The following is a 25,453-nucleotide window of genomic DNA, read 5'->3' on the forward strand; positions in this document are numbered from 1 at the left end:
AGACTTATTTTCTCTTTCCATTGGGTTTTAGAAAAGGGATTTTATTTTCCAAATTATACTTGAATGTGGAAGTTGGTTTAAAAATTTAGTATATTAAGTTTTGGTTCAGTAAATTTTAATGTGTTTGCTTTATAGAAAAACATAATGAATACTCTGAAAACTTCTTAAGAAAACATTTAAAGTCTAGTTTAGTCTTACTGCATTCTTAAATTCCCTAAGACGCAAAGCTGAAGTTACCTATTAAATTTGACTTAGGTATATTTCTTGTAATTATCTTTTTAAAAATGCCTTGTTACATTTCCTCTCAACCGTTGCATTTCTAATATTAAAAGTGCATTGATTAGATTGGGGCCTGGGCAGGGGTGGGGAGGGGGGAAGCCAAATGAAAATCTTGGACTTTTCATAGCCCAAGTCTGAGAGCAGTGTGATTACATGATGAGAGAATGACAAGGGTCTTGGTAATTTCATAGTGTTTCAGAAATCAACAGTTTAGATTTTTCTCTTTATTGAATAATATGTTTAAAGGCTCTTAGCAGATTTTTCAAATTTATTCTCACAGATCATTTACAGCAGTGTTTACTACTTTATTCTCTTTCTCTACTTATGCTTATGTGACACATTTTTTGATTATGGAAATTTAAAAAAATGATGAGTTAGGAGAATAATACATTGCTTTACTAGGACAAATTGGGAGTTATAATAGATGAGAAATGAAAAGAGGAAAAGAAATGAATGAGAGAAAGAAGAGAGAAGGAAAATTGATGGGCCTACCATTTACTTGGCTTTGAAAATCATCTGTGACAATTTTATGTAATGGTTTTGGTGGCCTATGGCAGAAACAACTAACATGGGAGTCTGAGTCCCATAGGCAGTGACTCACTTTGGATTATTACATTCTCAGTGGTTGTCACTGGGAGTCCTTATGATGGCCACTGGGTGAGCTAAGAACTAGGAATTCCAGTCTTTGTTTTAATGATATTGTGGAAGAGAGTTAGTATGGGATGTTACGAACCTGAACTAAGTGTAATTGTCTCCCACCAAACCAAAAATAGACCTGTTTCATAAGGTTAAATTTGATTGATTATAATTATTGTTATCATACTATATTGAGTATGTGTAAGTACCAGACTCTTAAAAAGTTAACTTATTTAATCCTCAAAACAATGCTGTAAGGTAGTTACTGTTTCTATTTGTAGAGATGAAAGAACAAATTCAGAGCTCAAGGAACTTTTTCAGCTTTAAATTGAGAAGCTAAGATTTGAACCCAGGTCTGCCTGAATCCAAAGCTAGTGAGTGCTCTTTCCACTCTGCTGCTTTGCTTCCATTTAGAGAAGAATCTTCAGAAAGAAATCTGGTTTTTTTTGGTTAACTATAAATCTTTAGCTTTTTTCAAATGCCAGGGCTTCTCTGAGAGTATATATGTGAAATGGTTGTTGTGAATAAAGGTTTTTTTCTGTGTGTGGAGATTATTTATATTTACCAGTTTGTAAAAACTCAATCCTCTGTGCCCTATTTCCCCTCTTTTTTCAGAGACTCAGAAGTTCATTTAAGTAGGTGCTATACCTTGCTAAAACTTGCTCGCTAAATAACATAGACCCATGTTTCAGGGAGACAGCCCCTGACAACTACCAGATTTTACAGTTGGCCCTCCGTATCCGTGGGTTCCGCATCTGCATATTCAGTCAACTGCAGATCAGAAATATTTGGGGGAAAAAATTCTGGAAAGTTCCAAAATGCAAAACTTGAGTTTGTTGTTGGCTGGCAACTATTAACATAGTGTTTACATTGTATTAGGTATTATAAGTAATCTAGAGATGATTTAAAGTATACAGGACGATGTACGTAGGTTATATATGCAAATACTATGCCATTTTATTTAAGGGACTTGAGCATCCACGGATTTTGGTATCCAAGGGGTCCTGGAACAAATCTCCCATGGATACTGAGGGATGACTGTACTTTCTTAATTGTTGTCAGTAATGCCCAATTACTAAGCCCAGCAATGTAGGTAAATGTGAGACCTGGACCCTTTTTACTATGCCCCTGCTTTATTTGCTCTTGAGAGATTAAAATGAAAACTTAAATTAGCAGCCTCTCTCCTCAGTTCACATGTTTTATAGCTAAGAAAGTACATTCTTTCTAAAAGATTTCCATAGGGACCAACAATTGATCTCATTCTGCAATTTATTGTCATAGCACTTGAGCTTAAGTATCTTAAGGCAGTCTTTGTTTAAAACTCTTTAAGGACTTTGCAGGGTACTGAAACTTGGATGTATTATTTGGGAAATGCCACAGAATAGGTATAGCAGTAATAGCAGAATTAACTTCTCACATTGTCCCCCACTATCCTCCCCCAAAGCAATATAAAACAACCCCTTAAAAATCTTTTTCTGCATTTATGATTTGGCTTATGAGAAGAATAGGATGTCTTTTTAAAATTTTCTCTTCTGATCCTTTTGTTTTTTTAAACTGTGGAACTTAGCATGGATGTTCATATTCAGAACAGCTTTTGTGATAGGCAGTATAAAATTCAGAACTGGGCTAAGGCTTTATACTTTATTCACACATTTCTGTTATGAATCAGTACATAATACTGCCCCCCCCCATTTTTATGAACTATATTCCAAAAAGTAATCTGTTGACACCTGGCCCTTTTACTATTTCCCTGTTTTATTTATTCTTGAGAGGTCCTTATACAAATACTGAAAACTTGAAAGAAACAAAACTATGTACCAGCAATGTTGGCTTTATCTGAACTGAAGTCTTGTACTTCACTTGCACATTTAATATGTGTAATGGTTTTTTAAATGAAATCATTCTAGGTACAGTGATTGTACAACCAGAGCCAGTGCTGAATGAAGACAAAGATGATTTTAAAGGGCCTGAATTTAGAAGCAGAAGTAAAATGAAAACTGAAAATCTCAAAAAACGCGGAGGTAAATACAAGTGAAAATGAAAACATGAGTTTAAAGTGCTGTTTATGACCATATTGGAAAATCTGATGTGCTTACTAAAAATACCTCCACTTTTCTGCCCATTGTTTTTTAAAAGCACTACTTAAAAATAACTTCTGTTTCTTTCTGAGCTCTGAAGCAGAAAAGGTTAAACACCATTTATCAAAATGCCTTTGCCTTCAGTGGCTATTAAGTTATCTCAAGAAGCTTACTATTTCCTTCTTACACATGTTAGTTCTGTAATGCTTATATGCCAGAATACCATGTGTTCCCTCTCACCCCGAAAGAATTTTAGATTTGGATAAAATCTTGCCTGTGGCCTTCAGGTAACTTTATACATATCTAAAACATTGTTTCACAGAGTGATGGACATCTGCATTAGTGTCACCTGGGGTGCTTATTAAAAATGCAAGTCCCTTGACTCCACTCATAACAATTTAGAATTTCTGAGGATGATGTCAAGACTCTGCCCCAGTTTGTTCTTATGTGCGTTCAAGTCAGAGATCTATTGATCTAAGGATATCAGTGCAGAGATGAGTAGGAAGGAGATGGGAACTAGAGCTAGTAACCTTCCCTCCATCTGTCTGAGCCGCCTTTCCCTTTGTATGTCTACCCTCACTTATACACACAACCATTGGCTAATCATCTGTAGAAAGTTAGCATAAGGAGGATTCATTTAAAAATTTACGACAGTGGAGTATGTGTCCCACTTGTTTGTGTGTGTTTAAAATAGTACCTGTATGTATTTTTTGGGCAGATTAAGAGAGTCAGAATCCATTACTGTAGGAAGAATGAATCTCTAAAAGATAGAACATGACACTAAGTTTCTAAATAGAAGTGTAATGGAAGCGTGTCTGTTAAATATTTATCATGTACATTGTGAAATTATAGCATAGTTCTTGGTGAAATTTTGTGAAGATTTTAATTTCAGTGCTATGTGATATCTTGATGGTACTAGTAAAATATATCTGTGTTTATAGTATATATACACATATATGTGTATATACACATATATGTATATATATGTGTGTGTGTGTGTGTATATATATATATATATAGGTTTTCAGATTCAATAATTCATTAGATTGTTAGAGAAAATCAAGGAAATGTTGTTTAGTCTTTTGTCCACAAGGGGGTGTTCTACCCCTCTCAAGCATAAGGAAGATTCATTGAGAATCTAATTCATAGTAAGGAAACTGCCATTGCAACAACAGAGCTCACCAAAGCTAAGTAGTATTTAAAATAAGAGAATCTGCAAGTAGAAGGTGATGATAAGGACCAGTAGTAAGAGTTTCTTCTTTTTATTTCTGATTATGGGTCCTCTAGGGAAGACAGATAACTAAGTGTATTGTGTCAAAATTAATATCTAATTGGTGGCTTTTGGGGAGGGACTCTGGAGCAGTCAGTGTCTCAAATGTGGATAACAGCTAAAAGGAGAATAAAAAAGAACCACAGTCATTGGGGAGGGTGTTTTTAGTGACACTTTACTATGCTGCTGGTATTTGGTCTGAGCTGATATGTCTCTGGAACATTTTATTGAGTGTTCTGTGTAAGAATGTTTATATTGTGCTTAAGGGAAAATGTATGTTTATAGCCATATAATAGCACTTAAAATCTTTCATGTTAATTTTTGTCTTAATGATTTTCTACATCTTTAAGCTGTCGGAAATCACACAGGAAATTTAACTATGTTTACTCATGTACACATGTACGAATAAACTAGTGATCTGAGGTACTGAATTGCTAGTTAATATTCAAACTTCCTAGGAAAGTTAGTTCTAAAATTGAATTCTAATATAGGAAACTGTCAAGAAGGTAAACTTTATACATAAAATAATCTTATAATGATTTGAAACAAAATTAAACACAAAGATATTGATCATTTCAGGAGCCATTGTTTTTTAAATACCATAGCCTATTTTGATATCCTTTCCCTAGTTTAATTGTTAGAAAACATATTTTACACCTAATTTTTCTATATGGCAGAATAATTTTGTTCTTTCTTTAAAACTGATAAAATGTATTGAGCTCAGAATTGAAAATGCCGCTTTTCCATTTATATACTATATATATTATAATCATGAAGATATTTCATAGCTAAAAATAAAAATTTAAAACATGCATGCATAGAAACAAGTATGTATACTAAAGTACCACTTGAGCATTTTACAATATTTGTTTCAGATCTCACTTAAATAAGATCTCACTTAAACTAATTGGTTTAGTCCTACTCTCATCTATATATCCTTCCTTTCACACCTCAGGTTGTGATTATTTGACGTTTGTATGCATGTGTGGTGTTTCCATGCATGTTTTTATATTTTTCTTTACATATTTTTATTCTTAACAGCATTTATTTTTCATTTAAAAGTATACAAAGTAGTATCTTGTATATATCCTTTTGTAGCATTTCTCATCCAATATTGATTTTGACATCTATTCATATCAGTAAATGTACAATCTAGTTTTTTTACTTTTTGCTCTTCTGTAGAATTTAGTTGTATGAGTAAACCACTATCCATTTTCCAAATGTGAAATTATTTCTAATTTTCATTTTCAGATTTTTCAAATTTGCTAATTAACACTGCAATGAATATCCTTTATATGAGTCATTGTGCACAGATGGGAGAAAATCTCCAATGGATCACCTAGTTTTTTAAAATTCTTGAGTGATATATGTGCAAAAGCACATAGAAGATACTTAATATTATCTAACAGTGGATGAGCATTCAAACTCTAGCTTTTTGTTACCTTGTTTATATGAATGCAATCATTATTTGACATGAAAAAGCACACTGTATATTTATTTATGTTAAAAGAAATACAGAATATATGAATACTCAAGATCAAAACTAATGGAGGAGAATATGATTTAAAGGAAAATATTAGCAGCTTATATAGTAGGTCTTCAAATTCTCTGTATTTTCTGGAAAAGTATCATGGTGCCCTTATACCTTGGTTAAACTTTTTTAACTTATGCAAATAAAGATATTTGTGATAATGCTTGGGTCCATGGTGCTTTGGATCTTAAAACTAAGAAAAACACAAAATAGAAAATTAAAAGGTGAGAAATGTATTTATTGTTTTGTCTTTTATTTAGGGATAGAGACAGTTTTTTTTTTCTTTTTTTAAGTCATTCACTTTTTTTTTTTTTGGTGAATGCAGGCATTTTCACTGGCCTCTTTTGAATCATAATCTACCATCTTATTTGGATCAAGGTCTTGGTTGCACATCAGAGTCGTCTGTAAAACTTAAAAAAGAAAAAAGTGTCCAGGAGATCCCCATTCAGTGGGTTAGGGGTGGGAATGGCTGTCCCTGTTTTTAAAAGATTCTTTGGCTGATTCTAATGTTCAGCTCAGATTGTGAAGCACCGTGCAGAACTATGGACGAGAGTGAGGCAGGAGAGGTCCCCTTTATTCTTGTGTAGGTTATCTTCCATCTGTTTTTCTGCAGAAACTGTGGAATGGGGCTCTGTCAAAACGCAGCCATTCTGAAGTTTTGCTGTCAAGATAGATATACCTGCAAATCTTATTTGTCATTATTTGGAAATAATAGACAGTGCCGATATGGAATAGACATAGAAAAAAGGCAGGTTAATGGGGATTGTGGATAGTATTGAAGGGACTCTTAGGAAGGAAATTGGTAATATAAAGTTAGCAGGTTTTCACATAATATTGAAAGGATCTGTGTAGACAATTCCATTTTGAGAATAAAAACTTTATGGCATACCTAACTTAAGTACAGGGTTACAAAAGAATCTATTCCATATATTTCACTTCCCCATTCTTTAAGAACTGATCCTGAATTTCTTTGTGAAGCAGTAGCAAAATGAAAAAGAGCTCTTGACCCCTATTTTTAGAACTTTTTTTATAGAGTCTCTTCATGTTATATCAAGTTGTTGTAAGAAACAGGGTTTGTATCTGTAAAAGGGAGCAAATTAGCTCTGCAATTTGTCAAGGTTGTCATTTTTTTAGTAAGTCTGTAAAATTATTAACCTTTGTATTTGTGTCCAAAATGTCATTTTCTCAAGGATTATGAGGTATTTAATTTTCAATTCGAATGTTGGGAAATGCTGACTAAAGTATATATCTTTTTGTACGTGTGTATATGTGTGAATAATGGTCACTCCTTTCTCCTAGAAGATGGGCTTCATGGGATTGTGAGCTGTACCGCTTGTGGACAACAGGTCAATCATTTTCAAAAAGATTCCATTTATAGACATCCTTTACTGCAAGTACTTATTTGTAAGGTATGTAATGATCTGTTGATAATTAATTCCACAAATATTTGAATGCTTAACATGTGTCAGACTTTTGATGCACAGTGATGAAGACGGAAATGGTCTCTGCCATTGGAGGACATATAATGTAGTGGGGAAGACAGACATGAAAGGCCCAATAAGTGCTATGATAGGGGAGTTACTGTGTACTTTGGGAACACACAGGAAGCCTTTGTAATTTGGAGTTGGGTGGTGGGGGGCTTTATAATGGAGATGATGTAGGTGGTACCTGAAATATAAATAGGAATTAGCTTGACAAAGTGGGATTGGTTCAGCATATTCTAGGCTAGAGGCAACATGGTATTCAAAGGCTCAGAGGTGAGGGAGAGTGTGATGTCTTGGGAAACTGCAGAGTATATATGTGTGCACACATATGTTTTACAACATTCCCTCTTACATAGCCTAATTACCCAAATCTGAACTCTCCATGTGGAGCAGGGTTTTGACATAATTTGGAGATAATAGAATTAAAAATGTTTCATATGTATTGAAGATAGTTTTAACAGTCTGTGTAAACTTTTTTTACAAGTAATACCTTGGAATTAATTTTAAATATCTATAGTATCAAGGTTATCATTTCCCTAACTCATATTACTGCTAAAATTAATCCTTTGTTAGTTTGCTTCCCAATAAAACGCCTCCTTGAATTACAGGGGCAGACCAGACTTTCCTTAATTAGAGTTCCAGTTCTAGATCTTGTATGAATTTTTGGTAGATGTAGACCTCCTTAAATGTACTAAATTTACTCCATCTTTTAGTAATTTGTGTCCTCCTTTCCTTGAATTCATTTCAGCCAGGAGCCTGTTTAGGGTACATGTTGTAGCTTCTAGTTTTAAATTGTGACAGCTGAATTTTATATTGTTGGATTTGTAATGTGCATTGCTTTTCTCTTTTCTTACATGCGTGATTGGTTTTTTTTTTTTAAGGGCCAGTCTGTTGTGCCTAGCCCATTTCAGTAATCAGTAGTTTTCATCAGTGGGCATGGAACCTTCCCTTTTCTCCAGTCCCAGTGAAAAAGAATTTAAAGTCATTCAGACTTGGATTTGAATACCAGTTTTGCCTCTTCCAGTTGTATAACTTTAGGAGATTTAGTTACATATTAATGAACCAAAGCCTTTTCTCTCAAATTGGGCTGTAATACCTCCTACCTTGCACAGTAGGTATTTGAGATTTAAAGATAATATGGGTTAATGTAGGATACTGTTGCTCAGCTCTATACATAGTAGCTGTTTATATATGATGACTAGTAAATTATTATTAACTAATAGCAACATCTAATACATTTTTATGTAGATCTTTGGTAGCTAGTCATATGAGATCAGAAATTTGCTTTACCAAAATCTTTTATCAACTTTTATGTAAGGAAAAGTGGTACTTGATGATATGGAAATCTATTTCAAGGAATTAATTTCTTGAGCTATTCCTGTGTCTGGAAAGTACTCGTAGGGGTAATACAGTGTTATCGCTTTGATTCTCTAAAACACACACAAACACACACAGACACACACACACACACACACACATTCCCTGTACTTTTTTAATGACTTAAAAAATAAAGTTTTTCTCCTTTATGAATGTTAACAGTTTTGAATAAATTTCCCCTTTCCCTTTTCTTTTTTAATAGAATTGCTTTAAATATTACATGAGTGATGATATTAGCTGTGACTCAGATGGAATGGATGAACAGTGTAGGTAGGTAATAAATCAAGATGAACTAAAATTCAGTGTTGTCTGCTTTTTGAGGCGAAATTCTTACATAGTCTGTTACTAGATCTATTTTTTATAGTATCATCATTGATATCTTTCGTGAAAGGTTGTTCTTTTCCATGAAGTCCTTGGTTTATGTCTTTTAATTTTCTAATAAAGAATAAGTAAATGACCAAAATTACTTTGCTATTAAAATTGCTGCCAGGAAATTTTAAATTGCTTTAATACTGTAAAGGTTTAAAATATGTTTCATTTCAGAATAATATTTTAATCTTTAAATAATTTCAGATGGTGTGCAGAAGGTGGAAACTTGATTTGTTGTGACTTTTGCCATAATGCCTTCTGCAAGAAATGCATTCTACGCAACCTTGGTCGAAAGGAGCTGTCTACAATAATGGATGAAAACAACCAATGGTCTTGCTACATTTGTCACCCGGAGCCTTTGTTGGATTTGGTCACAGCATGTAACAGCGTATTTGAAAACTTAGAACAGTTGTTGCAACAAAATAAGAAGAAGATAAAAGTTGACAATGAAAAGAGTAGTAAAGTATATGACCATGCACCCAGATTTTCTCCAAAGAAAAACAGTTCAAATTGTAATGGAGAAGAAAAGAAATTAGATGATTCATGTTCTGGTTCTGTAACCTACTCTTATTCAGCACTAATTGTGCCCAAGGAGATGATTAAGAAGGCAAAGAAACTGATTGAGACTACTGCCAACATGAACTCCAGTTACATTAAGTTTTTGAAGCAGGCAACGGATAATTCAGAAATCAATTCTGCTACAAAGTTACGTCAGCTTAAGACTTTTAAATCTGTGTTGGCTGATATTAAGAAAGCTCATCTTGCGTTAGAAGAAGATTTGAATTCAGAGATTCGAGCTTTGGATGCTGTAAACAAAGAGAAAAATACCAAAGAGCATAAAGTCATAGATGCTAAGTCTGAAACAAAAGTACGAAAAGGGGAAAAACCCTGTGCTTTGGAAAGGAAGGATTTTTCAAAATCAGAAGCTAAACTGTCAAGAAAGCAGGTAGATGGTGAGCGTGTGGATCAGAGTGTTGCAGTAGAGGAACAAAGAGCAAATAAAAATCCCAGTGGTGAACATAAAAAATCTGATAAAAAAGAAGAACCTCAGTATGAACCTGCTAACACTTCTGAAGACTTAGACATGGATATTGTGTCTGTTCCTTCCTCAGTTCCAGAAGACATTTTTGAGAATCTTGAGACTGCTATGGAAGTTCAGAGTTCAGCAGATTATCAGGGAGATGGCAACAGTGGAACTGAGCAAGAACTGGAGAGTTCTGTAAAATTAAATATTACTTCAAAAGACAACAGAGGAGGTATTAAATCAAAAACAACAGCTAAAGTAACAAAAGAATTATATGTTAAACTCACCCCTGTTTCCCTTTCTAATTCCCCAATTAAAGGTGCTGATTGTCAGGAAGTTCCACAAGATAAAGATAGCTATAGAAGTTCTTGTCTGAACCCCAAGCTGGAGAACTGTGGACTTGAACAGGAAAAGAATGATAATGAGCATTTGGTTGAAAGTGAAGTTCCATTACTTTCAGAAGAATCTGATCTTCGAAGATCCCCACGTGTAAAGACTACACCCTTGAGGCGACAGACAGAAACCAACCCTACAACATTTAATTCAGATGAAGAAAATAATGACACCATTAAGGAGAAACAAAAACTATCAGTTTCAATGAGAAAAAAGGATAAGCGGAATTCTTCTGACAGTGCTATAGATAATCCTAAACCTAATAAATTGCCTAAATCTAAGCAGTCAGAGACTGTGGATCAAAATTCAGATTCTGATGAAATGCTAGCAATCCTCAAAGAAGTATCCAGGATGAGTCACAGTTCTTCTTCAGATACTGATATTAATGAACCTCATACAAATCATGAGAAGACTTTGTATGATGTAAAGACTCAAACAGGAAAAGATGATAAAGGAAAAAGGAAACGAAAAAGTTCTACTTCTGGCTCAGATTTTGATATTAAAAAAGGCAAGTCAGCTAAAAGGTCTATAATTTCTAAAAAGAAACGACAAAACCAGTCTGAATCTTCTAATTATGACTCAGAATTAGAAAAGGAGATAAAGAGTATGAGTAAAATCGGGACTGCCAGAACAACAACAAAAAGAGTTCCAAATAAAGAAGATTATGATTCTTCTGAAGATGAAAAACACAGCAAAAAAGGAATGGATAATCAAGGTCAGAAAAGTTTGAGGACTGCCCAGGAAGGATCATCTGATGATGCTGAAAGGAAAGAAGAGAGAGAGAATTTCTCTTCAGCAGAAGGCATAGTTGATAACGACAAGACTCTCATGGAATTGAGAGATCGACTCTCTAAGAAGCAGCAGCCAAGTGTTTCCTCAGATGGTGCTGATAAGCTTTCTTCTGGGAAAGAGGAGAGTTTTAATTCTCCAGAAGACAAAAAGGTTGCTGAAACTAAAGAAAAGAGTAAGTATCTGAAAACCAAAATGTGTAAGAAAGTACAAGGTGGCTTATCTGATGTTGCTGAGAAGTTCCCAAAGAAAGAACAGAGTGATGAATCCTCTGAAGATGATAACAAGCAGAGCAAAAAGGGAACTGAAGAAAAAGAAAAGAAAACTACAAACTTGAAGAAAAAAGTAATTAAGATGGAACAACAGTATGAATCATCATCTGATAGCACTGAGAAATTACCCGAAGGAGAAGAAATTTGTCATTTTCCTAAAGGCATAAAACAAAGTAAGAATGACACAACTGATGGGGAAAAGAAGAGTAAAAAAATAAAAGATAAAACTTCTAAAAAGAAGGATGAATTATCTGATAATGCTGAGAAGTTACCAGGGAAAAGAGATAGTTGTGATTCTTCCGAAGATAAGAGGAGTAAGAATGGAACATCCAGTCGAGAGAAGAAAAGGTGCAACTTACCTGAAAAGAGTTCAAGGAAGAGACAAGATTGTTCATCATCTGATACTGAGAAATATTCCATGAAAGAAGATGGTTGTGATTCTTCTGATAAGAGACCAAAAAGAATCGAATTAAGGGAAAGAAGAAATTTAAATTCAAAGAGAAATACCAAGGAAGTACAAAATGGCTCATCATCTTCTGATGTTGAGGAGAGTTCCGAAGATAATAAAAAGCTGAAGAAACAAAGAGCTTCAGCTAAAAAGAAGGCAGGCAATATGAAGGAGAAAATGAGAAACTCCCTAAGAACAAGCACTAAAAGGAAGCAGGCTGACATTTCTTCCTCATCTTCTTCTGATATAGGAGATGATGATCAGAATTCTGTAGGTGAGGGGAGCAGTGATGAGCAGAAAATAAAGCCTGTGACTGAAAATTTAGTGCTGTCTTCACATACTGGATTTTGTCAATCTTCAGGTATGAGAAAATAAATAGAAAATTTGTACTTTCTCCCTCTTGAATAACTACATTGTTTAATTTTCTCTGAAGTCAATCAAACGCAAGGTTACTTACTGTTTAGGAAAACACCATTTAAAAATTCTTTATAGAGATTTACTAGAAACTCTTTCTCCATTTTTTGGTCATCATTGGGAGGTATTTGCAGCATTGTTAGTATTCTGTATCAGTTATACCAAGTGTGTTGGGTAAATTTATCAATGTTTAATGCTTTTATTTGGAGTAATGAAAAGTAATTTATGAAGGAAGATCAGACTGGTGCTAGTAGTTCAGTAGATATTTATTCAAGTAATGGAGATGAGTGCTTGGTATGGATATAATGTGTGTGAAAGTTTTAACTGCTTTGCCATTCATCTGACTTTTTAAATTGGGCAGAGTAACTTTGTGTCCTATGAAATCCTCAGAAAAATTTAAGTTTATTTATTGAAACCCTTTGCTTATGCTCATCAATTTTTTTCTAATGACATGAAAAGATATTTCCATTTTTAACACTAACAAAATAGAGGAAGAAAGAAATCCAGAAAGTAGGTGGATTACCCTACCCTGATGAGATAGAGCACTAGGACAATTAGGTTTGGGTCAACTGGTCAATAATATGCCCCCCCCCAAAAAAAATTAAAAATATTTATCATTATGGCAGTTCTTTAAAAAAAATCAGTTGTATAGTAAATGTACACTTGTTGGTCATATTGTCTTTTTTTTTAAGTCAGTAAAACCCATCAGTTAACCAGGGACACTTAAAATTAATTTTAAAATATAAAGTAGATTTCTTATGTAACTGTTTTCCCAGCACAAGCAAAATGTTAAAAATTTTTCCTTTCTTTCCTTTTGTTGTGATTTTCCATATATCCCAGTTGGATTTTAGTGGAATTCACTTGAATCTTGATTTTTAGTAAAACTTTAAATCCCTTTTTTGGAGCTCCAGTGAGTTGGTTTGAAAACCAAGTGGGATATGCATGGTATACTCATTTTAATGCTCTGCTATATCAGATACCTAGATGGAGTTCTGCTTGTATGGCTGTTTTAACTACAGGTCCGCAGTCCCTGATATTCTTGGGGCTTAATGTATTTCAGGATTTTCAACTTTTTTGTTTTTAGGAAGGTAATATAGAGTAGTTATCATATATTATATAGTAGCCCCAGTAGGTCCTGAGGCCCCATAATCAAACACATTAGTATTTCCGCAGCAAAACATATGAACGTTTACATGTAAGAGGAATAAACAGTTCAGATTAGATTTTGCTGCCAAATGAACTTTGGCACCACCTTACAAAACTTTAAATTTTGAGAACTTTTTGGATTTTCAAATTGTGTATGAGATTGTGGACTTGTATTCAAAACATAATATAATAGTTGCTAAATTTATTTATTCTCCCAATATGTCCAACTTAATTTAGGTGACAGTTTTTATGAGCTCTTAAAAAGCCTCCCCTGCTCCCATGAATTTAGAGGATTCCAATTTATTCAGCAATAGTTGGGTATCCTGTTACAGGGTACAACATTTTCCTAGAAATTGTGGCATGGCATGACCAACCAAGATGAAGAACACGATCCTAGGAGGTTATAGTCCAATGAGCAAGATAGACATAGATAAGTCATTTTTAAAAAAAAATACCAGAAGAAAGATATAAAACTAAAATGGGGCTGTGTGATAAATAGCAAGTGAGCCACTTAATATAAACATTGGAGGAAGACTTAAAAGAACGGGTAGCATTTGAACTTGACTTTGAAGGATGGGTAACATTTTCAAAGGTGTAGTAAAGAGGAACAATGGTAATATCACTAGTAATATTTCATTTGAAGATTGGTCTGTTTGAATGAGGTATTTATTGTGAGTTTGCTAAGATATTGTGAGATTTATTATTGCCTTTCTATATTTAGCATATTTCTATCCTGAACCTGTAGGTGTCTGTGTTCCTTATGGGATTTTTTTCTCCAATATTTTCCCCCAGTATTTTATTATGAAAAAATATTAAATATGCAGAAAAGTTTCTACAGTTAACATTGTACTGTATTTGCTTTATCACATACTTATCTATATATCCTATCTATCCATCAGTGTACCTAACTTTTCCCCCCTTTTAACTGTTTATTTTGAAATAATTATAAATTCACAGGAAGTTGCAAGAAAATGTACAGGGAGGTTTTGTATGCCTTTCATTAATTTCCCTCCAATGGTAACATCTTTCATAATTATAGTGCAATCTCAGAACCAGGAAACTGAAGATTTATTCAGATTTCACCAGTTTTACATGTACTCCTTCATTTGTGTGTGTGTGTGTAAGTATAGTTCTGTGCAAAATTTGTATCACGTGTAGCTTTGTAAATATAACCACCACAGACAACCAAGATACTGAACTTTCATTACCACAAGTTCCTTTGTGCTACCCCTTATGCACACTCCCTAGCATATCTCTATTCTTAACCTGTGGCGATTGTTAATCTGATTTCCATCTCTGTAATTTTGTTATTTTGAGATGGAATCATGAAGTGTGTAACCTTTTGAAATTGTCTTTTTTCACTCAGTGTAATGCCCTTGAAATCTTTGATGCATTTGAAAGTAAATGGTAAACATTAACATAATTCTCCCTGGTTACTTCAGCGTATATAGTGTTAACTAGAGTACAGTGTTTAAGTTTGTTTTTGAGGCAAAATTTACATACAATGAAATGCACAAATCTTAATCTCTTTATAGTTTTAATCAAAGGATAGAAACGTTGCTTTTTGTAAGGAAGTAAGTTTTACTGTACTTGAATATATCCCTGGATGATTCTACTCCTGGATACCATACAAATTCAGGTATATTTTAAAATTATTTGGTACTACCAAGTATTAATAGCATTTTAAAAAGTTCTTCAATGATACAGGAAAAATTAGACATCTGTTAACTTTAAACTTAAAATGGATCACTACAAAGCTTATTTTAGCCACAAACTTATGCTAATATGGTGGTGAATGATAAAAGATTTGTTACTGCGAAGGATGAGTTTTAAAATTCTTGTGCTCTGGGAAGGAACTTTGAAATATGTAACATCCAGCTATTTATTATTTTGCTGCTGACACTTCTTAAATTCCCCATTGTACTTTCCTTATAAATCCTTTTTATTCATGTTTTGGATCCCAGAGTATACTTTAGAACTCACTAGTTGTTTTAAAGTTTTTGGCTTTCAGTTTTATTTTACATGGTTTTACTTATAAAGATAATTTAAAGCTAATTTTAAGTACACTTTTGTTCCTTCAAGGAGATGAAGCCTTATCTAAATCAATGCCTGTCACAGTGGATGATGACGACGATGACAATGATCCTGAGAATAGGTATGAATCCATCTGTAAGGACTTTAAAAAGATTATAACACACCCTAGGTGTGGGCACAAACAGCAGCAAGGGAACCACAAGCAGGTTTAAAAACCAGGAGTGCCTGCCTTAGAAAGACTCGCTCACAGTCTTCCTGCAAGTTTGAAAGAAAGGCCAGAAAATGGGCTAAAACTCAGAAACCTTAAAAGAAATATAAATAGTAACACACCTAGCATAGGGTGTGTTATAAATACAGCACTGTCAATTTTTATGTTTCCCTGTAATTTAGTGATAGTTTTTTGAGAATATTTTAATTTTGACAGATTATTTTATTGGTAAAAGTAAATCATATCTCAATAAATTGGTGACAACAGACATCTCTCTCCTCAATATTTGATTATTGTTTTAAATTGCCATCCAGTGTGGTGGTCCTATTTATTAAAACCTGTTCAAAGTGAAAAAGAGACTGCTAAGATGTTTAAGATTAAGAAATTGCTTTCAAAATAAGTATGAATTTGCAAAGTATCTAGACTGATTTAGATTTTCACAGTTTGTCAAATAAAAGTAGACAGTATGATAGTATTAATTTTAATACTTAATAGGTTTATATGGGAACAGTGTAGCCTGTACAGATTGACTTAACTAAGGAATAGCTGGGAGAAGAAAAAAAATAAAGATACACCCATATTCTAGCAATGAGGAATAAAGAAAACAAAGGTATTAAAGAGTATAACCATAATGTTTTTACATATTTTTTAAACCCTTCCTGGACTATAGGATCCCCCACACTCATAATCTTCAACGAGAAGACAGTGTGGTATAGTGGATGGAATTTTGGAATAATGGGGATAAGAATATCTGACTTCTAGTTCTAACCTTTCTGTGTGATCGTGGGCAAGTGACTTAACTACTCTTTGCCAAAATTTTCTGTTCTTTAAAACAAAAGGGTTGGATGAAATGTTTTCTGATTAATTCTAGCACCAAAAAATCTATAATAGACTTGAGGTTTTACTACATAGTACTGTATTAACCATCCATTTATTCCTAATAATAAACTCTAATAATTAAGAAAACATGAAGATAAACATGTAATTTTTGTGTCATAATTTTGTAAGGAATTAACTTTGAGTTGGTAAATACTGTGGGGCCAGCTGTCACTCCAGCTGTTTTATATCTTGCTGGTGCTGATAGATTTTTCTGTTTCAAAGATCAGCATTCTCCTAATTAACAGGAGGGCGTTTTTATTAAGGTGAATGAACAATTTTATTTTGCACTTTTGAATAGAGCTTAATCACAGATGCAAAGACTCAGATGCTGCTTTACCTACTTATTTTTTTTTTTTTACAGAAGTTTATTCTTAAATGTACAATAGGTTCCAAGACAACACTTCATTCTAGCTATAGGTGGCAACAGATGTTATGGCAGGGAATCCAGATGTTTAATCCAGATGTTTAAACAGGAATGGAACTAAGGATCATCATTGCCTCAGGCACAAGGAACAGCTTACTTTTTGCCATATTTCTTAATTCCGCCTGTTGCCAGGGGGCCTTTCCCCGCGGCCTTCGCTTTTAGCTCCTCGAGTTTCTTTTGCTCCTCCTTCTGTTTCTGCTTGAATGCCTTATCTTGTCCATCTCCTTGGCTTGCTTCTTGGGCTGCTTCAGGGGCTTCTTCTTGCCACCTGCATGCGACACGAGCACGCTCAGCCTGGCCCCCGCCGGGTCCCGTCCCTCTCCGCCCCCTACCTACTTATTTTTTAATTAAAAATATATATCCAATTATTTTGTGGGATCGGGGTCGGGTCCATAATGGAATGGTGAAGGCATACATTTTATTCATCAGGCATTTTATATAGTATATGATATGATCACAGTGAGATTATGAAAGCATTTAAAATTTTATTCTCTTTTAAAATGCTTTAATTCCTCTTCATTTATTTATGCCACCATTTGCTTTCTTGTAAATCTTAAGGCCTCAAATGTTATTGAAAGGCTAATAATGTTTAAAACATGCTATATCCTAATTTACTTATGAGTTAGAATCTTAATTTCGTATTTAAACACCAAATGAGTGTCATTAAGGTATGATCGTTTTTTATTTGTGTTAGAGCTTGTCAAAATATAAATATCATTTTTATCTTTTAAGCTACTTGATCATATCTCTCTGTAACTGGCAATTATTTTATTGAAAGGTATCTTTAATTCCATCTTGCATTTGTGATTAAAAAATACAGCCCTGTTGAGTACTTTTGAGAAGAATTGAATTTTACCTTGAGCATGTTTTTCTTTATATTCAGTTTAGTGTGCTTTTATAAAATATGCCATTAATAACTTGTTTCATATCCAATATACCAATGAGGTATCTAATACCCATGGGTTATCTAATGATGGGGATACAAATACCTTCTTGAATTATTTTGGTATAGACAGCGTACTTGAGCATATTTGAATATGCACTAAGCAACTTTTAAAAATTTGTTTTCAGATCATGATAAAGTCTTGGAATTATTTTTACCTTTCACATTTTTGAGTAGGATGTATTTTGGTAGACAGCATATTGTAATTGTGTATAAATTTGTACACAATTGTGTAACTGTGTATAAATTTCATATGCTTTGCCTTTTTAGCAGTATTATAATACATTTTCAGTGTTAATGTTTATGGAGAGGTAAATAGTGTATTAATGCAAATGGTTAACTATTTGGATGCAATAAATTTCTGTAAAACTTTTTGCTTGTTCAAGCATTTAATTTTAATTATAATCCATCTTTTCATGAGAGTTGAAAGAATTTGATTGAACCAAGATATGTAGGCTAGTTTGTAGCCAAAGAAGTTTTGATATTTCTAAAATTGACGAAGTAATAATTCCCAAATCATATGTACTTAGATATGACATATTTACTTATATATGTGTGTGAAAGTTTTACAACAGATTTCACCATTATTTATCTTTTCTGTTTTAAAGTTATAATAGCTTTTGAGGTCATTTAAAGAACTTAGTCATGTCCTGAATATTTCAGTAGGTGTGAATAAATAAGTTTATGTTATTTTAGTGTATTTAGTCTATTATGTATTTAGTCTATTATGTAGTATCATTCATATTTGAAAGTAAATGTATGCTGTTGTGAGATAGAGTGGTCTAACTTGTAAAGTAATTTCTATTTAATTGCATTTATTTAATAAACAATGACAAGAATTATAGGTTGAATAACAGGTTAACTTTTACGATTTTTTGACTGAGCTTTTTAGAAAAAATTAAATAGTGGACGAACTTTATACTTTCAATTTTGTATAACTGAGAATTTACTTCAAATTTTATAGCTTAGACTTTATGTACTTTTTGAAAGGGAGAATAATAATATCAAACAGTTTGTCAGGTTATTTAAATTATACCCGTAATTTTAAAGTCATTTATTTGAATGTGCCATTATGTTAATGTTGCCTTTCAAATACCTGTTAGTTATGTTTGAAATTGGTTCTTTCATTGAAAGGATATTTAATGTCCTATATTTTAATACCTGCACTGTGAATTAGCCTCAGTCATAAGATGGTAGTGTATTCAAGTTCAACAGTGATAGTGTTGAGGATTATTAAACCAGGCTTTGCTTTAGGGGTTGCATACTAAAACAGTCACTGAAGAATCCATTCCTCCCAAAAAAGAAATATTTTAAGAATATTCTTCATTTGTATTTTTACAGGGCGTGGAAAATATTTAAAACTGAGCTTTTAAGAGGAGAGAAATAGATTGCTACATATTTTTCTAAATCAGCATTCTTTTTTTTTAATTCCAATTTTGTTTAAAAGCTGAGGTTTTTATATGGATACCCTCTCCTGCCACACAGATACATGTATTTACTTTGTAGTTGAAAAATGCTTAGTTGGGTCTACAAATACCGCATAATTTTTCTCATAATTTCTCTCTCAGTGGGACTAAATGATTTTTTTTTCATTGAAGCAAAATTTGATTTAGAGATTGCTTAAAGAAATTACCCAATGTTAATAGAAGTTCTGTTTAATTATTGTGGGACTACACCGTAGCCTTCAAATTTTCCAAGTATTTTATCATTTGGTAATACTTTGCTTTTCAGACTGGAAAACATGCAAATGATTATTTTTTTTCCCTACTAGCTCGGTGTAGGTATTCTTTTATTTTTAATTTAATTTAATTTTTTAAACATCTTTAATGGAGTATAATTGCTTTACAATGGTGTGATAGTTTCTGCTTTACAACAAAATGAATCAGCTATATACATATACAAATGTTCCCATATCTCTTCCCTCTTGCGTCTCCCTCCCTCCCACCCTCCCTATCCCACCACTCCAGGCGGTCACAGAGCACCGAGCTGATCTCCCTGTGCTAGGCGGCTGCTTCCCACTAGCTATCTACCTTACGTTTGGTAGTGTATATATGTCCATGCCTCTCTCTCGCTTTGTCACAGCTTACCCTTGCCCCTCCCCATATCGTCAAGTCCATTCTCTAGTAGGTCTGTGTCTTTATTCCTGTTTTACTCCTAGGTTCTTCATGACATTTTTTTTCTTAAATTCCATATATATGTGTTAGCATGCAGTATTTGTCTCTCTCTTTCTGACTTACTTCACTCTGTATGGCAGATTCTAGGTCTATCCAACTCATTATAAATAGCTCAATTTCGTTTCTTTTTATGGCTGAGTAATATTCCATTGTATATATGTGCCACATCTTCTTTATCCATTCATCCGATGATGGACACTTAGGTTGTTTCCATCTCTGGGCTATTGTAAATAGAGCTGCAGTGAACATTTTGGTACATGACTCTTTCTGAATTATGGTTTTCTCAGGGTATATGCCCAATAGTGGGATTGCTGGGTCATATGGTAGTTCTATTTGTAGTTTTTTAAGGAACCACCTTACTGTTCTCCACAGTGGCTGTATCAATTTACATTCCCACCAACAGTGCAAGAGCGTTCCCTTTTCTCCACACCCTCTCCAGCATTTATTGTTTCTAGATTCTTTGATGATGGCCATTCTGACGGGTGTGAGGTGATATCTCATTGTAGTTTGGATTTGCATTTCTCTAATGATTAATGATGTTGAGCATTCTTTCATGTGTTTGTTGGCAGTCTGTATATCTTCTTTGGAGAAATGTCTATTTAGATCTTCTGCCCATTTTTGAATTGGGTTGGTTGTTTTTTTGTTATTAAGCTGCATGAGCTGCTTATAAATTTTGGAGATTAATCCTTTGTCGGTTGCTTCCTTTGCAAATATTTTCTCCCATTCTGAGGGGTGTCTTTTGGTCTTCTTTATGGTTTCCTTTGCTGTGCAAAAGCTTTGAAGTTTCATTAGGTCCCATTTGTTTATTTTTGTTTTTATTTCCATTACTCTAGGAGGTGGGTCAGAAAGGATCTTGCTGTGATTTATGTCATAGAGTGTTCTGCCTATGTTTTCCTCTAAGAGTTTGATAGTTTCTGGCCTTACATTTAGGTATTTAATCCATTTTGAGCTTATTTTTGTGTATGGTGTTAGGGAGTGATCTAATCTCATACTTTTACATGTACCTGTCCAGTTTTCCCAGCACCACTTATTGAAGAGGCTGTCCTTTCTCCGCTGTGCATTCCTGCCTCCATTATCAAAGATAAGGTGACCATATGTGCGTGGGTTTATCTCTGGGCTTTCTATCCTGTTCCATTGATCTATCTTTCTGTTTTTGTGCCAGTACCATACTGTCTTGATTACTGTAGCTTTGTAGTATAGTCTGAAGTCAGGGGGCCTGATTCCTCCAGCTTCGTTTTTGGTTCTCAAGATTGCTTTGGCTATTCGGGGTCTTTTGTGTTTCCATAAAAATAATTGTGAAATTTTTTGTTCTAGTTCTGTGAAAAATGCCAGTGGTAGTTTGATAGGGATTGCACTGAATCTGTAGATTGCTTTGGGTAGTAGAGTCATTTTCACAATGTTGATTCTTCCAATCCAAGAACATGGTATATCTCTCCATCTATTTGTATCATCTTTAATTTCTTTCATCAGTGTCTTATAATTTTCTGCATACAGGTCTTTTGTCTCCTTAGGAAGGTTTATTCTTAGATATTTTATTCTTTTTGTTGCAGTGGTAAATGGGAGTGTTTTCTTGATTTCACTTTCAGATTTTTCATCATTAGTGTATAGGAATGCCAGAGATTTCTGTGCATTAATTTTGTATCCTGCTACTTTACCAAAGTCATTGATTAGCTCTAGTAGTTTTCTGGTAGCATCTTTAGGATTCTCTATGTATAGTATCATGTCATCTACAAATAGTGACAGATTTACTTCTTCTTTTCCGATTTGGATTCCTTTTATTTCCTTTTCTTTGATTGCTGTGGCTAAAACTTCCAAAACTGTTGAATAAGAGTGGTGAGAGTGGGCAACCTTGTCTTGTTCCTGATCTTAGTGGGAATGCTTTCAGCTTTTCACCATTGAGGACGATGTTGGCTGTGGGTTTGTCATATATGGCCTTTATTATGTTGAGGAAAGTTCCCTCTATGCCTACTTTCTGCAGGGTTTTTATCATAAATGGATGTTGAATTTTGTCAAAAGCTTTCTCTGCATCTATTGAGATGATCATATGGTTTTTATCCTTCCATTTGTGAATATGGTGTATCACAATGATTGATTTGCATATGTTGAAGAATCCTTGCATTCCTGGAATAAACCCCACTTGATCATGGTGTATGATCTGTTTAATGTGCTGTTGGATTCTGTTTGCTAGTATTTTGTTGAGGATTTTTGCATCTATGTTCATCAGTGATATTGGCCTGTAGTTTTCTTTCTTTGTGACATCCTTGTCTGGTTTTGGTATCAGGGTGATGGTGGTCTCGTAGAAGGAATTTGGGAGTGTTCCTCCCTCTGTTATAATTTGGAAGAGTTTGAGAAGGATAGGTGTTAGCTCTTCTCTAAATGTTTGATAGAATTCGCCTGTGAATCCATCTGGTCCTGGGCTTTTGTTTGTTGGAAGATTTTAAATCACAGTTTCAATTTCAGTGCTTGTGATTGGTCTGTTCATATTTTCTGTTTCTTCCTGATTCAGTCTTGGCAGGTTGTGCATTTCTAAGAATTTGTCCGTTTCTTCCAGGTTGTCCATTTTATTGGCATAGAGTTGCTTGTAGTAATCTCTCATGATCCTTTGTATTTCTGAAGTATCACTTGTTACTTCTCCGTTTTCATTTTTAATTCTATTGAGTCTTCTCCCTTTTTTCCTTGATGAGTCTGGCTAATGGTTTATCTATTTTGTTTATCTTCTCAGAGAACCAGCTTTTAGTTTTATTGATCTTTGCTGTCATTTCCTTCATTTCTTTTTCATTTATTTTTGATCTGAGTTTTATGATTTCTTTCCTTCTGCTAACTTTGGGGTGTTTTTGTTCTTCTTTCTCTAATTGCTTTAGGTGCAAGGTTAGGTTGTTTATTCGAGATGTTTCCTGTTTCTTAAGGTGGGCTTGTATTGCTATAAACTTCCCTCTTAGAAGTGCTTTTGCTGCATCCCATAGGTTTTGGGTCGTCGTGTCTCCATTGTCACTTGTTTCTAGGTATTTTTTTGATTTCCTCTTTGATTTCTTCAGTGATCACTTCGTTATTAAGTAGTGTATTGTTTAGCCTCCATGTGTTGGTATTTTTTACAGATCTTTTCCTGTAATTGGTATCTTGTCTAATAGCGTTGTGGTCGGAAAAGGTACTTGATACAATTTTAATTTTCTTAAATTTACCAAGGCTTGATTTGTGACCCAAGATATGATCTATCCTGGAGAATGTTCCATGAGCACTTGAGAAAAATGTGTATTCTGTTGTTTTTGGACGGAGTGTCTTATAAATATCAATTAAGTCCATCTTGTTTAATGTATCATTTAAAGGTTGTGTTTCCTTATTTATTTTCTTTTTCTATGATCTGTCCATTGGTGAAAGTGGGGTGTTAAAGTCCACTACTCTGAATGTGTTACTGTCGATTTCCCCTTTTATGACTTTTAGTATTTGCCTTATGTATTGAGGTGCTCCTATGTTGGGTGCATAAATATTTACAATTGTTATATCTTCTTCTTGGATCAATCCCTTGATCATTATGTAGTGTCCTTCTTTGTCTCTTCTAATAGTCCTTATTTTAAAGTCTATTTTGTCTGATATGAGAATTGCTACTCCAGCTTTCTTTTGGTTTCCATTTGCATGGAGTATGTTTTTCCATCCCCTTGCTTTCAGTCTGTATGTGTCTGTAGGTCTGAAGTGGGTCTCTTTTAGACAGCATATATATGGGTCTTATTTTTGTATCCATTCAGCCAACCTCTGTCTTTTTGGTGGGAGCATTTAGTCCATTTACATTTAAGGTAATTATCAATATGCATGTTCCTATTCCCATTTTCTTAATTGTTTTGGGTTCGTTATTGTAGGTCTTTTCCTTCTCTTGTGTTTCTTGCCTAGAGAAGTTCCCTTAGCATTTGTTGTTAAGCTGGTTTGGTGGTGCTGAACTCTCAGCTTTTGCTTGTCTGTAAAGGTTTTAATTTGTCGATCAAATCTGAATGAGATCCTTGCTGGCTTGAGTAATCTTGGTTGCAGGTTTTTCTCCTTCATCACTTTAAATATGTCCTGCCAGTCCCTTCTGGCTTGCAGAGTTTCTGCTGAGAGATCAGCTGTTAACCTTATGGGGATTCCCTTGTGTGTTATTTGTTGTTTTTCCCTTGCTGCTTTTAATATGTTTTCTTTGTATTTAATTTTTGACAATTTGATTAATATGTGTCTTGGCGTATTTCTCCTTGGATTTATCCTGCATGGGACTCTCTGTGCTCCCTGGACTTGATTAACTATTTCCTTTCCCATATTTGGGAAGTGTTCAACTACAATCTCTTCAAATATTCTCTCAGTCCCTTTCTTTTTCTCTTCTTCTTCTGGAACCCCTATAATTCGAATGTTGGTGCGTTTAATGTTGTCCCAGAGGTCTCTGAGACTGTCCTCAGTTCTTTTCATTCTTTTTTCTTTATTCTGCTCTGCAGTAGTTATTTCCACTATTTTATCTTCCAGGTCACTTATCCGTTTTTCTGCCTCAGTTATTCTGCTATTGATCCCATCTAGAGTATTTTTAATTTCATTTATTGTGGTGTTCATTGTTTTTTGTTTCACCTTTAGTTCTTCTAGGTCCTTGTGAAATGTTTCTTCCGTTTTGTCCATTCTGTTTCCAAGATGTTGGATCATCTTTACTATCATTATTCTGAATTCTTTTTCAGGTAGACTGCCTATTTCCTCTTCATTTGTTAGGTCTGGTTGGTTTTTATCTTGCTCCTTCAACTGCAGTGTGTTTTTATGTCTTCTCATTTTGCTTATCTTACTGTGTTTGGACGTCTCCTTTTTGCACGCTGCAAGTTGGTAGTTCCCCTTATTTTTGGTTTCTCTCCCCAGTGGCTAAGTTTGGTTCAGTGGGTAGTGTATGCTTCCTGGTGGAGGGGACTAGTGCCTGTGTTCTGGTGGATGAGGCTGGATCTTGTCTCTCTGGTGGGAAGGTTCACGTCCGGTGGTGTGTTTTGGGGTGTCTGAGGACTTATTATGATTTTAGGCAGCCTGTCTGCTAATGGGTGGGGTTGTGTTCTTGTTTTGCTAGTTGTTTGGCATAGGGTGTCCAGCACTGTCGCTTGCTGGTCGTTGAGTGAAGCTGGGTGCTGGTGTTGAGATGGAGATCTCTGGGAGATTTTCGCCATTCGATATTATGTGGAGCTGGTAGGTCTCTTGTGGACCAGTGTCCTGAAGTTGGCTGTCTCACCTCAGAGGCACAGCACTGACTCCTGGCTGTGGCACCAAGAGCCTTTCATCCACACGGCTCAGAATAAAA

The 25,453-nt window shown here is 34.4% G+C and overlaps 1 protein-coding gene and 1 pseudogene across 6 annotated transcripts in view; one reads left to right on the forward strand and one right to left on the reverse strand.

Annotated features, from left to right (window-relative positions):
• The window catches only part of ATRX (ATRX chromatin remodeler), a 249,016-nt gene that overhangs the window by 76,892 nt on the left and 146,671 nt on the right, over positions 1-25,453 (forward strand). For 2 of the 6 annotated variants that reach the window (XM_030849631.2, XM_030849624.2), the window contains 5 exons: positions 2,823-2,936; positions 7,094-7,203; positions 8,858-8,925; positions 9,229-12,311; positions 15,593-15,665. In XM_030849631.2, coding sequence (XP_030705491.1) covers positions 2,823-2,936; positions 7,094-7,203; positions 8,858-8,925; positions 9,229-12,311; positions 15,593-15,665 — 3,448 coding nt within the window. The remainder of the gene's footprint in view (positions 1-2,822; positions 2,937-7,093; positions 7,204-8,857; positions 8,926-9,228; positions 12,312-15,592; positions 15,666-25,453) is intronic. The other 4 variants (XM_030849626.2, XM_060291990.1, XM_030849629.2 and 1 more) reach the window with 4 other exon arrangements.
• Positions 17,092-21,266, reverse strand: LOC115848731 (translation machinery-associated protein 7-like; annotated as a pseudogene).

Source organism: Globicephala melas, chromosome X (genome assembly GCF_963455315.2).
Source record: "Globicephala melas chromosome X, mGloMel1.2, whole genome shotgun sequence".
Classification (NCBI taxonomy): Eukaryota; Metazoa; Chordata; class Mammalia; order Artiodactyla; family Delphinidae; genus Globicephala; species Globicephala melas.